Source organism: Erigeron canadensis, chromosome 6 (genome assembly GCF_010389155.1).
Source record: "Erigeron canadensis isolate Cc75 chromosome 6, C_canadensis_v1, whole genome shotgun sequence".
In the NCBI taxonomy this organism is placed as follows: domain Eukaryota; kingdom Viridiplantae; phylum Streptophyta; class Magnoliopsida; order Asterales; family Asteraceae; genus Erigeron; species Erigeron canadensis.
This window is the reverse complement of record NC_057766.1, coordinates 41,283,216-41,295,839: the sequence shown is the minus strand read 5'-3', so window position 1 is coordinate 41,295,839 and position 12,624 is coordinate 41,283,216. Positions and strand designations below refer to the sequence as shown.

At 32.2% G+C, this 12,624-nt stretch overlaps 2 protein-coding genes and 2 long non-coding RNA genes across 5 annotated transcripts; 1 reads left to right on the top strand and 3 right to left on the bottom strand.

Annotated features, from left to right (window-relative positions):
• Nucleotides 1-898: 898 nt before the first annotated feature.
• On the bottom strand, nt 899-4,270 carry LOC122606341. 2 transcript variants are annotated; one of them, XR_006324859.1, is made up of 4 exons: nt 4,112-4,270; nt 3,966-4,013; nt 3,761-3,849; nt 899-1,094 (listed from the first exon to the last, which is right to left on the bottom strand). It is a non-coding gene; the product is annotated as an uncharacterized LOC122606341 (long non-coding RNA). The 2 variants fall into 2 exon arrangements; XR_006324860.1 differs by lacking the exon at nt 899-1,094 and adding an exon at nt 2,761-2,789.
• Nucleotides 4,271-4,818: 548 nt separating this feature from the next.
• On the top strand, nt 4,819-8,987 carry LOC122604916 (glycosylinositol phosphorylceramide mannosyl transferase 1-like). The gene is made up of 7 exons (XM_043777775.1): nt 4,819-4,961; nt 5,521-5,583; nt 5,676-5,812; nt 7,776-8,039; nt 8,154-8,287; nt 8,395-8,465; nt 8,540-8,987. Exons 1-7 carry the CDS (start codon nt 4,955-4,957, stop codon nt 8,692-8,694), a joined length of 831 nt encoding a protein of 276 aa, XP_043633710.1. The 5' UTR covers nt 4,819-4,954; the 3' UTR covers nt 8,695-8,987.
• LOC122606342 lies at nt 6,066-7,369 on the bottom strand. Its single transcript, XR_006324861.1, has 3 exons — nt 7,250-7,369; nt 6,693-6,757; nt 6,066-6,127 (listed from the first exon to the last, which is right to left on the bottom strand). It is a non-coding gene; the product is annotated as an uncharacterized LOC122606342 (long non-coding RNA).
• A 1,634-nt stretch (nt 8,988-10,621) lies between the features above and the next one.
• LOC122603522 (nematode resistance protein-like HSPRO2) lies at nt 10,622-12,381 on the bottom strand. The gene has a single exon (XM_043776247.1). The coding sequence runs from the start codon at nt 12,278-12,280 to the stop codon at nt 10,847-10,849; it is 1,434 nt and encodes a 477-aa protein (XP_043632182.1). The 5' UTR covers nt 12,281-12,381; the 3' UTR covers nt 10,622-10,846.
• Nucleotides 12,382-12,624: the final 243 nt, after the last annotated feature.

The window sequence follows — 12,624 nt, the reverse complement described above, 5'->3', positions numbered from 1 at the left end:
TTTGAACTATGCATACCTGTAAACGCTCTGAATGTGACCATTTAGTTATGTGAATTTGTCGACTACAAAAATCTAATTGTAAGGTATAAAATCCCAATATGGAGAGGCATATATAGTTGAATAGATAAATTAACAATCCTTTACTAATATTAATTCATATTATAATGTTTTACACATATCTTAAATTATTATTTTAAATTATCACGAGTTGTTAGTTTATAAGTATATATGGTATAACTATAACTATTTGATAAAAAAAGATATTTATATTTAATATATCAACTAATTAAGAGTTTTAATTATTATTATTTATGATATCTAAAAGAATAAAATAAATTAGAATTAAAAGGACATATGTTGTTTGAATAAAGCATCATGTGTCGATAAAGGAATACGTCAATCCTATTTTAGTTATATATATATATATATATAGGGGTTAGGTATTGTAAAACAAGTATTAAAGTAAAACAAATAAGACAAAATCTTGACCTTTTGATCATGATTAAATTGATGCACGAAGATTCACAAAGCAATTGATGCACGATGATTTTCAGTGAAGAGAATCCTATTGTTTTATTTGTTTTACTTTAATATTTGTTTTATTTTACCTAAAACCTATATATATATACTAGGTATTTTACCCCGCGCGATCCGCGAGTTGTTATAATCTTTGTCTAAAAATGTATAAAAAAGGCAACATATATTAAATAATAATATATGGATGATATATTATATTATAAATATTGCACAATGGAGATTTTTGTTGCCAAAATTTACACATAATAAAATGAATACAAATGAATGACGTTGTGAAGAAAACTGTCATACCCCACCTTAGGCGGAAACGTAGAATATGACGAAAAGATATAGCAATAATACATGGACTTTATAATAGAGTCATACTAAATGAAATTCAAATAATTGTGATTCCCACAAGCGGGATATGTCTAGACAACACGCCTCAAATAGCAAAAGAAATGTAGCAAGTAACAAATAGCGTTCAATGTTCAAATGCAAACTAGGAGTCCATGAAGGATCTCTTTATTGGTCTTCCTAAAGCCCATATGCTCAGTCTTCTTAAGCATTATTATTACCTGAAAATGAATGCTCGAAAATGTCAACATAATGTTAGTGAGTTCGTAGGTTTAAAGGAATACAAATGAATTTGTTGTGCATGATAAATGAGGTTTGAACAATAGTGTAAATATAAACATGTAGTAGCATGTATGCATACCAAATACTGATCATTGCCATCATAGCTATCCAACCACATAAACTCACAACTTCTTGCCAACAACTCAATCACATCACTTGCCAACAACTCAATCACACATTGTTATACCAACAAACTACCAGCTGGAGTATAAAGTTGGTTATTTGTTATCATTGTTATCCATTGCCATAAATTGTCTTAAATAGATATCGACAGACATCTATTGCATCATAAAATCACGCAAACAAGCTAACATACACATTTCATAAGTACACGTATATGTCCAATAAAGCAAACTAGTTTTCGCACAGCTGGTAAAGAAATAAAAAATGTTTTGAGCATCATTTTTTCCCAAAGAAATAATATAAAAAGGGGCCACGAAACTCACCTCAACAAGCAAGTAGTTATGCAAAGTCCAACAAGGTCGCTAGAATCTACACAACATATATATGAACAAGTTACAATTATGGACATGGTCAAAAACCGTCCATTGTAACCCGTATTTGATGATATATATATATATATATATATATGGATACTTTGAAAATATTCTCAACTGATTTGTCATATATTATTAAGTTACAAGTCACATAACTTAATATAGAGTATTTGTTTTAATGATTTATGATTTAATTCTACAAGCTCTTATTCACTGAAATTTTTGCTAACTTTATCTATTTTTTATTAGGATGAGACGAACAATTCAAGTTTTCAAATATTAACTACTGTAACCTTAGAGTGTTATAAACTTACATGATTTTTTACTCAATTTATTTCGCACGTTAACTATTTTTAAAAATTCCATAATCACAGACTAGTCAGAAAATTCACTATTTGCGCACAGAAAAGTTTTATAAAAGTTAAGGGTCTTCGAAGCTTCAAAAAAAATCCAAATTTTTATTGTACACTCGTAACATCTTAGAATGTTTTTGTAAAAAAAATAATCTTTCAGTTCATAAAATCGACTAAGATATGACTATTTGAATTCGACCTAAATCTGTTCGGAAAACTTAGCTTTGTGCAGTTTTGTTATAAAATTCGTTTGACAACCTTAAACTTCATATTTTGACACGAAACTACTTCCACCAGAAAGTAGACTTCCTGAAAATAATTTTAGACACCAAAAACGTGACTTAACCATCTTCCATGACCAAGATACGACCTTTCAAAGTTAACAAACCGAATCTGTCCAGATTCTGAAATAACCCAAACTTATTGTTTTAAGGACTACTACAACTAATATTCATATATAAACTTTCAAATCTTTCCAACACCTATTTACATCTGTTATTATGATTTTCATGCCTTCATAATTGAATTTCTCTAATTACATTAATTATTATGCTGCAATAAATACGTAAACTTTTAACATTAATATGATTTATACTTCAAGCTTTTGATTTAACCTTAAAAAAAACCCTTTCATTCATTATTATAAATTTGCCATAATATATATTCATCAAATAGGCTACTTATAATAAAAGATCAATAAATAAAATATATATATATGTAGTTATATATATGAAAAGAAAAGATAAGTAATTTACCTTAAGATTGAAGATCACTCCTTAGATACCTTGACAAAATAAAAAAATAAAATATAATCTATAAGCTAGGATTTTAATATAAATTGTATTTTAAATAAAAAAAAAATTCATAAGGATCATATTATTCTTACCAAAGCTTACTTTGACAATGTTGATTACAGAAAAGTTGATTTTGTGATGGTGTTTTGTGTTTTGTATTCGACGGCAGAGGAAAGCACAGAATTTGTGTTTTGGAATTTGTTTTGATGACTAATGGTACATTTATTTTATATGTGTAGAGATAAGGGTTGGAGTTAGTTTACAACTAAACTTGATGCATCATAAGGATTTTAGTAGAATTCGAATTCCTTCTGACCGACCTCTCCATTGTGTTCTCATTGATTATATAATTCTTATTTTTAGTTTAGTATGTGCACCTTAAGGATACTAAGTTATTCCGTAAATTTACTTAATGAAAATTATTATTGTCGTTATTATTGTATCATGAACTAAAATGAGGATTTAAGTTTCCTAGTTGGCCAAACCAACTAACAGGAGGTTATCCTCCATATTTATATATAGTATTATTTTTTTTCTATTATATAATCTTGTTAGTCTTAGATAATTTTTTTTATATAATAATTTAGTATTATCATTATTATTAATTCACCACATATAGTTATTGTAATTCACTCGGATGTTCATAGACTTCATCGCACTATTAAGTAGTATATAACGATTTATTAATGTCTAGAAATAAATATGACTAACAACTACACATCTAGAAATTATGGGGATAGTTTTAGTCATCTACGTTTAGGAAGATCAAATATCTAAATCCTAAACTATTGGAATTCAAGTAATAGAAATACCATGTTGGAAATGATCACCACATTTCTATGCTTGTTATACTATATAGGCACATTGACTAGTCAAGAAATTTGGAATGTAAGTTAGAGACTAAAATAAATTACCAGTTTTGTTGACGGATGTCACAAAAACTTACTGATGAGAAATTTACCATGTTTTTGAGTTAACTCCGTGAATAACAGATAACTACTATATGAACTCCATATGCATCAAAGTCTCCGCCACCTTCCATGTAAGTTTCTGCATATTTAATGACAACCCAAGGTGTTAGAATGTTTGTAGTTGCAATATATTGCAACTTGTTTAAAATCTGTTTAACTTGTATAGTAAAGGCATGAAAGAAATTAAATACTTACTAATGTTGAAAGCATGATAACGTGAGCTACCTCTGCCCATTTTTATACCTTAAAACGTTAAAGGTTTGAAAATATTCAAATTATCACATCAATCAATTTTATCTAATTGAGCTTATACTATAAGAATGTACTTAAAACTTAAATACCTCGCCATGGCTTCTTCGAATCATGGTATAGTGGCCCTTTCAATTTTCTTCTCAATTTGATCCAAAAACCTTGTTTTACTAATAAACATCCCATGATTATTTTATTAAAAACAAAGATAGAAACAATTAAGATTAAAATGATTAAGCATGACAACATCCAATATATAAAACAAAAATAGGTATGAATGTGAAGAAAGAATCATATATACCTCAAATAAAATAATGATATAGGAAAGAATATAAGCAATTTCATATAAACTTGAAATATTGTTGAAATAAAACGGCAAAGCTACGACATAAAGAGATGATTTACTACCAAGAGGAAGAAAATGTAAACAAAAAAAAAAAAAAAACCAAAGCACAATACACAAGATTCAAACAACATAGGGACACATTAGCTAGGTGAACAAAAATTACATGTATATTGAATGGAATTGTATTAGTATAAGATATGATAATATCCGTATAAAAAATCTTTGCCAATTAAATTTAAATGTAATGGATCAACCTCTCCATATACGGTTTTTATTTTGATACGATATTTTTTTAATAATTTTGTATAGATTATATATATAAATATCTTTAAGTCACGTAAGATAAATCTTATATGACAAATTTATAAAATAGGCTTGAGTTTTAGAAGCTCTAAAATCGATAGGTTTCCTACTGTTGTAATAATTATATATATATATACATAGATATATAAATATTATACTGTATGTATTTATTCCTCCTGCTAGCTCTTTGTTATTGATTAGTTTTATTGGTTTAATTTATCTTTGGCGCACACCAGAAGAGAATGAAGCAATCCGTATATTTAATCAAGAAGTGTTGATCCCGCGTATGGAAGGTAATTTCCTTTACTCTTTTTCTTTTCCGCATCAGCTTCAATTCAGTTATATATAATTCTTTATAGTTTCTTTGTTAGATTTTGCCGTTTCTTCATCCAAGTTTCGTTCAATTAATTACTTTCCTTAAAAAGCAAATTAATTAATAGATTATATTGGAACCTTTGAAATAAGAACAGAAATATAGATTTCCATAATCATGTAGTCATAGATTAAGATTAATTTTGTGAAAGACTTGGCCTGGTTCCATCCATATGGATAGAAAGAAATTACTAGTAGGAAGTGTCATGGCCGGCTTTCAAGAGTTTTTTTTTTTTTTTTTTATTATCTGTTACAGTACGTGTCAAGAGGTTTGTTTTTTTTTTAAGAGTTTAAAAATCTCTTTAATGGACGGACTTTGATCATAAGCGAGTTACCTCTACTAAAACCTTGCTGATCAATAACCTCCTGCAACCTCACTTATATTCTTCAATAAGGCATGGGGTACGTTCTCTAGGACCTATGTGATCTATCACTTATATCCTTTTATCTCATCTTTGTGCGTGTTGTTTGCATTACTAGCTTATAAACAAAAATGGGAAGAAGAAATTACTGCTCGCGCTGCTGCTGCTGATATCCATCAATGTAGTTTCTTAACATCAAATTGCATATCTTTTTTATCCATTCCCACTTTGCACTTCTCCGCCTGACCAATTAATTTGAATTCTTGATGATAGGTACCGATGCTGATGTGATCGAAGGATATCTTCTCAAGTACTCCCGTGGCGACTCAACTCCAAAGCCTGAAGAAGAGGAAGTAGCATCATTCCCCTTTTCTCCTGACAACATTTATATCCCCAGTCAGCTGGGTATGGTATGGACTCCATTAAATTATCATGTTATTACCTCTATGTAAGAATTCAATTTTAGGATGTTATTGTCACTACTTTGATGTGGTTTATCTAAGTGACTGCAATATTAGGATTTTATTATCATGTATGTGCTTTGATGTGGTTTATCCAAGTGAATGGGAACTTATATGATGATTTTCTTGTCTGGTCTCTCATTCTTAAGCCTCTTCCTCCTCCACCGGGCTGCTTTTGATTTTATTAGCTTCAATCTCGTCATGTCATGTGTCACATAGATCGTGTTTCTTTTCTTTTTTGAATAATCAATATGAAAATACACCCTGTCCAAAATATACGTTACTTGGCGCAATAAGATAATATCATTGTGATTTACTATAGCATTTCCCGTAAACAGCATGGCCTGTTAAATTAGTATGTACTTCATTTAAACAGCTCAATTATAGGGTTAAATCCGGAGATTGCAAGTCTTTGGTTTGAGGGATTTCAAGGGCCTTCAAAATTGGAATCCCATCAAATTTTATGTTTGGTTGGCTTGATAAAAGGGATTCAAGTCCCCCTCAAAAGTCCCTTGAATGTGTGATTTTAAAATTCATTTGGGAAAAGGGTGACGGAATTAGGACCTAACGCTAGCGGGAATTCTTAGTTTATGTTATGCACTAGTGTTCAAGTCATCTTGGTTTCATTTAAAGTCAGCATCATATTTTCCCAAAGCCATCTTAGTTATGAATTTACAACAGACATTGTTTATATTCCTAGAGTAAACCACAAACTGAGAAGATTATCAGAGGCAAAATAATTAAACCTGAAAACCTATGACTAAATGTAGCTAGAAAATATTATAAATACCGAAATGTTGTGTAAGTGTGTATATAACATGGTGTTCACCTTAAGGATAGTAGAAGCCATAAGGAATTCTTGTTTTCTAACATCTCCAGTACCATGTGCATTACCTGCAAACAATATATAACAGCATAAAACATTGAACTTATGGTACATTGGCAGCCCATTGGAGTAGGAACATTCTGAGATGAAAATTACACCCTACTACTAAAGAGATATGTACATTGAATCACCAGAATGGCAGAATGTGGTATTTTAAAAACAATTGGAATTGCAAGCTCCATCTATAGACAAGACATCAAATGAGACGTACTAGGGTGTCAAAGAAAGCTAATTTTTGGTTTATTGTTTTCTCTAGTTTTTTTTAGTGTTGTGAAACGGGTCTTTTGGGCAAGCTTATTTATAACAGCGTATGCATTTTCACGAACAAGCTTTTGAACTTAAACATAATATTCAAATAAGCTCCTCAAATGAGCCAACCCTTCCGAATGTATATGCGTGGACAAGAGCCGGTTTGCGGTCCTTTAACTGGTGGTATTATACTGATATCTAAAAAGTTCATTAACCTGAAGCAAATAAAAAGTTTCAGGAAAAAAAATAACCATATGATGTCGCTTAAGAGCTTCATGATCAACCTCTTTTACTTGATAAACGACTCTATTGCTTGAGACTGCAAAAAAAAAAATACGAAATGAGCATCCAAAGATACTCATTCCACCCTTTTATCCCCTACACTAAGCAACAACGTCTAGAACATATTTAATGAAAGTATCTCGTAGCAGAACAAAACAATGAGAGCAACAAACAGTGTTGACAATTTTTTTCATCTGAATGTTACTTTGCGTCAATTATCTCTTTACTCATTTTATTTTTTGTTTAGAACCAAAAACTTGTTTGATACACATTGCACATGACATTATACTCGAGTCTTCGTGTGGCTTTATGCGTATTTAAACTTTACATGTTTACTGAAAATGTTATACATTGCTGATAAATACATGGAAACGATATGATCTTCTCAAGCAATCCATTTCTCATTATGCATCATGTCCTGGACTAGACTCCATTCACATAGTATGGAGCGAGCCTAATCCTCCTTCGGATACTCTTGTGAATTTTCTGAATCAGGCTGTAATGTCAAACGCTAAAGATGGTCGATATGTAGAGTTGGCTTTCGAGATAAACAAGGAACATAGTCTGAACAACATATTTAAAGAAAGCAAGGATCTAATTACAGATCCTGTTTTTTCAATTGATGATGATATTACATTTTCTTGCTCTTCCGTTGAATTTGCTTTTAGTGTTTGGCAAAGTGCACCAGCTACTATGATGGGATGTGTACCTCGAATCCATCTGATTAATCGATCGGCATGTCTTTGGTATATATCATTCGTTTAGTTACAACTTCTATAATTATAATATGTATTGCTTTGTTAAAAAGGTTTTGTGTAGGGAACTTTCCTGGAATTAATTATGATTTGTTATTGTATTAACAGATATGCTTAGTTTATCATATTTGCAGAAAGTGAACACAATTCCTATATATATGGTGGATGGTGGACTGGTACATACAGTATGATTCTCTCAAGGCATCCTTGCGTATGTAGACTAACGAAATGCTCGCATCACTCCTGGAATATGTAAAGAGGAACCTTTAACCTTTCAGATTATTTGTAATTGTAATTGTCATTTTTTTCTATTTTCAACTTTGTAGATATCACCAAGTTATAATGATTTAATTAAACAGGAATTGTGAGGACATTGCAATGTCGTTTTTGGTTGCTAATGCAACAGGTGCTTCTCCTATATGGGCAAAAGGTAATATCATAAGTTCATTGTCATTCTAAGCTATAAACTACTATCCTTCACTAATACCTCTTGCCTAATTGTAGCCAAGATCTATGAAATCAGGTCGACTGGGATCAGTAGTCTGGAAGGTGATAGCAGTAAAAGGACAGAATGTGTGAATAGATTAGTATCTGAGTTGGGCAGGATGCCGTTGGTCAATGTGAAGGCCGTGGATAGTCGTGGCACGTGGTTCTGGTGATTCTTTCTAACTTTCACAGTTTGTATTATTTGCCCATTTTAACGCTACCACGTAATCCCCTCTTTACATCAAATGCATATCATTGTAGAACAAGACCATGTGGCTTATTTGTTGTATCAATACAGTTCCTGTTACGTTTCCAGATTATACAAAACGAATGCTCATTCCTTTTCAAGTTTATATTCATCTGATAGAGGCAGGGTGCGTTGTACATGGGTTTTCTGTTATACTTTTTAATTGATTGCTGTATATGTAACAAAGATAGAGAAGAATACATATCCATTTAATAGTTAGGCTATATGACCATACCTGAAACTAAGATGGGATTGGAACTTATCTGTTGGGGACTTGTGTGATTGAGTAGGTTTTGGTACCATCCAACCTCCATACCCAATTAATCTTATTTTTTGTGTTTTTGTTTTGTTTCTTTATGACTTGTTTATATGCAAATTGCTGCTGTTGCCAAAAACATGCCTCCTTCAAAGATTTTGTTGCATGTCATGCTCCATATTTTCATTTTCTTGTGGGATATGTTTTGATATATTTTAAGAGTATTATAATATTATTTAAGGATAAAATGGTGATAAGATCAAGCCCAGTTGTAGCTTATCTTCATTCGTTTCACACCAAGGTCAGTAAATGTAGGAAGAAAACTGGGGCAAAGCATCACACCATATTTTGAATTTGAATTGTTGTCTTCTAAAAGTAAAACAGTCTAGCTACATTGATTGTAATTATCTTTTATCTTATTTTGATAAGTGATAACAACAAACAATTCTGTCTTCATCGACTAAGACGTTTTCTTCACACTTCAAAATGGGTCTGAAAGGCTTTTTGAAGAGTTACCTTAGCTCAAACAATCACTGTTAGATTTTACAATTCGTACGTTCTGCTAGTTACCTGGAACTTTTTTAATAAAAATGTTGCGATCATGTGACTATTAATCAGAAAACTTCGTTGGACTACTTGTTAAAAAGTTGAAACTTGGTATGTAAATTCAATTTGAAAGGAAAAACGCAAAGATGATTAGCAATTAGTTAATTCAATAGCATGAGGTATTTTGTACCCAAGATTCTTCAAAGAGCTCTCATGTCTTATTGCTTCAAATTCATAACAGAAGACAAATATAATAAACAATTAAAAGACATAAGCCTGCAATTACATCATCTTATGACGGGTCACGCAAAACAATTGAAAGAATAAAAAACAGAACGTTGTTACTGTGACAGGCCACCGAAATTTCATTTACTTGATTTGATAGGAAGAATGTATATAAAAAGCTAAGGTGAGAACTTAAATACTTCCTGAAAATCTTAAATATGTTATATGAGTGGATAACAATCGAAAACTGTTGAATACAACAACCATCTAGTACAAGAGGAGGAGGATAGTTTCAATATATTACTTTCAAGCATATCCAACTCATTTGCTTTATAATTAATTGGTTTGGTGTGCACCACCAATGAATTTTATTTATTGTTACCTAAACAATGACTATAACTACAAAAAGGAACAAACGTTATTAAACAATTTAAGTAGATAGCGACACAAATGGATAGCTTGCCTTAGTTTCTTTTGTAACTTATCTTCTTTTTTAGGTACAAGAATTGAACATTCTACTTTGTTAGTCTTTATTTACATTATAAAATTGCTATTATAATATAAAGTATTTATTATTATCTTATGAATGTTGCCTAATACGAGTATAACACCTTGGGTATATAGAATGTTAAAATAAATTAAACAGTGACATTTTTATAGTCATCATATATACTGTATTTTTTACGGAGAAATGTATAAAGTCTATATGATTTTGGCTATCAAAACGAAAATTAATTGTTAAAATATTTCAAATATATGTTACTCCGTATGTCATATCATAGTTTCTTGGATGTTCTACACGTAAAGACGAAGAAACCAAAACATCTTTCTATAAATAAATCAGAATATATATATCGAATTTTGAATGGAACACATGAAGAATTTTAGTACAGTATACAACAAACATCAACTTTGACCTTATCCACCAATTATCTTCCTACCGTTACTTTGACTTTCCAATTCTTTTCAAAATTCCGCCAAACTAATCCTGTCTGTAAAACACGAACGAGTCTCAACTCACTGCACCGAGTCAAACCCGTCAACAACCTGTCTACATGGAACCTTTTCCTCTATTTTTCCAATAATCACCCAGAAACGTCTTGGCACCATCCAAACTCGGAAAATAAGTCGGTTCCAGAAAGATCGGAGCCAACGAATCGTTCGAGTCAACATTGACAACACCCAACCCGCCTTTGGCCTCCACACTTCCCATAACCATCACCAACAACTGTTTATACGAATAATAGAATTTCTTCACCGCTCCTTCTACCGCTTGCAATCCTTGTAACAAATGTATTTTGGCAACATCGTGTTTTTTGTTATATAGCTTCATTGCGGCTTCTTGAACCCGTGGCCCGCCCATTGGATCCACTTCCACATCCAAAATGTACGGCACCTTATGTCTTAAATTTTTGGATCGTTTTGTAATTTCGACCAACGCTATTGATCTAAAACATAACGGTTCCGATGCGGATGTCGTTTTGATATCCAGCTGGTGTTTCAGCTTCAAGAAATCATCAGGGTCCATTAGTAGATGCAGATCTTGTATTTCTGTTAACAGCTTCCATATCTTTTCCATAATGTAAATATCATTTGAAGCTTTCTCAAACTGATTTGAATCGATCTCCAGCTCGACTCGTTTAAGAAGCTCGTGCCCGACACGAATCCATGACTCAAGGATCTGGTGCGTCGCGAAAAGTGTCTTGTTCTCGTAATTGTTGACGTTAGCATGATCGGGTGGCGTTTTTGTAAGGGAATGAAGCTCGGCTGGCTTGCAAACGGCGTCGAAATTAAGGCTAGGCTTACCGTTTAAATTCGGTTCGCCTAGTCCTAATGTGTACGGACATCGTCTCATGTGGCATTCGATGGTGTACATAATCTTGTCCGCTACATCTTCGGATTTCCTCCACGTGGCAAGCCGAGGCAGTAAGCTCTCCTCGCTAATTTGCGTGACTAAAACATTCGTTTCTTCACGTTCGCTCAGCTTCCATATTTCAGCGGAACTTCCTTCCCGTGTCAAAACGCCGCCGTTTTGGCCTATATCAACAAGAGGAACTTTTTCAATCTCATTATCATCTTCACAGAACATCGAAATAAGCTCGATTTGGGTTGTGGCCAACGACTCGAGCCTTCGTTTCCATTCCTTCTGATTCGTATACGGTCTTGGATCAGATAAGACAACTGAAACAAACCGAAAGGTGAACTCTAGCGCGTGTAAAGCCGGTTTTAACACAACTTCATTTTTCCAGTCTAGAAACTCGTTTCTGTTCCATAACTCGGTCATCTCGGGAAGGCGTATGTAATTCTCGTATGCAGAGCAGTCGGATTCAGGCGCGGGCGATGGTGAAACTACGGAAACATTAGTCGTCGATGGTTTGTTAGAATTACTTGTAGGAGGCCTTGGTGATCTGTTTGGCATGTTATCTGTAGCAGGTGATACGATATTTGATTTACAGTTTAAATCGACCATTTTCTTTGAATACATATATATATTTATAACAGGTAAAATTGAATTTGAATATTGATTTGATTTTTGTTGAGAAGTTGTAGTTTGAAATGAAGATTGTAGTTGTAGTTTGGGATCTATATAATGGATGAGGTATTTATAATAAAGGGGGGTTATGCATATGGTAAAGGGATATGGGTAATGCACAGCTAGAAATAAACGCGTGTTGAAACGAGGGACATAGAATTTGAAAGTCGTTGTAGATTAATGAGATTAATATTACACATTTTTAATCTAATTTTCGTAAAAATAAATTGGAATACATTATATCACGGCTTTACAATAGTTAATTACTATATTTTAGACCCGAGTCCAACACTAGA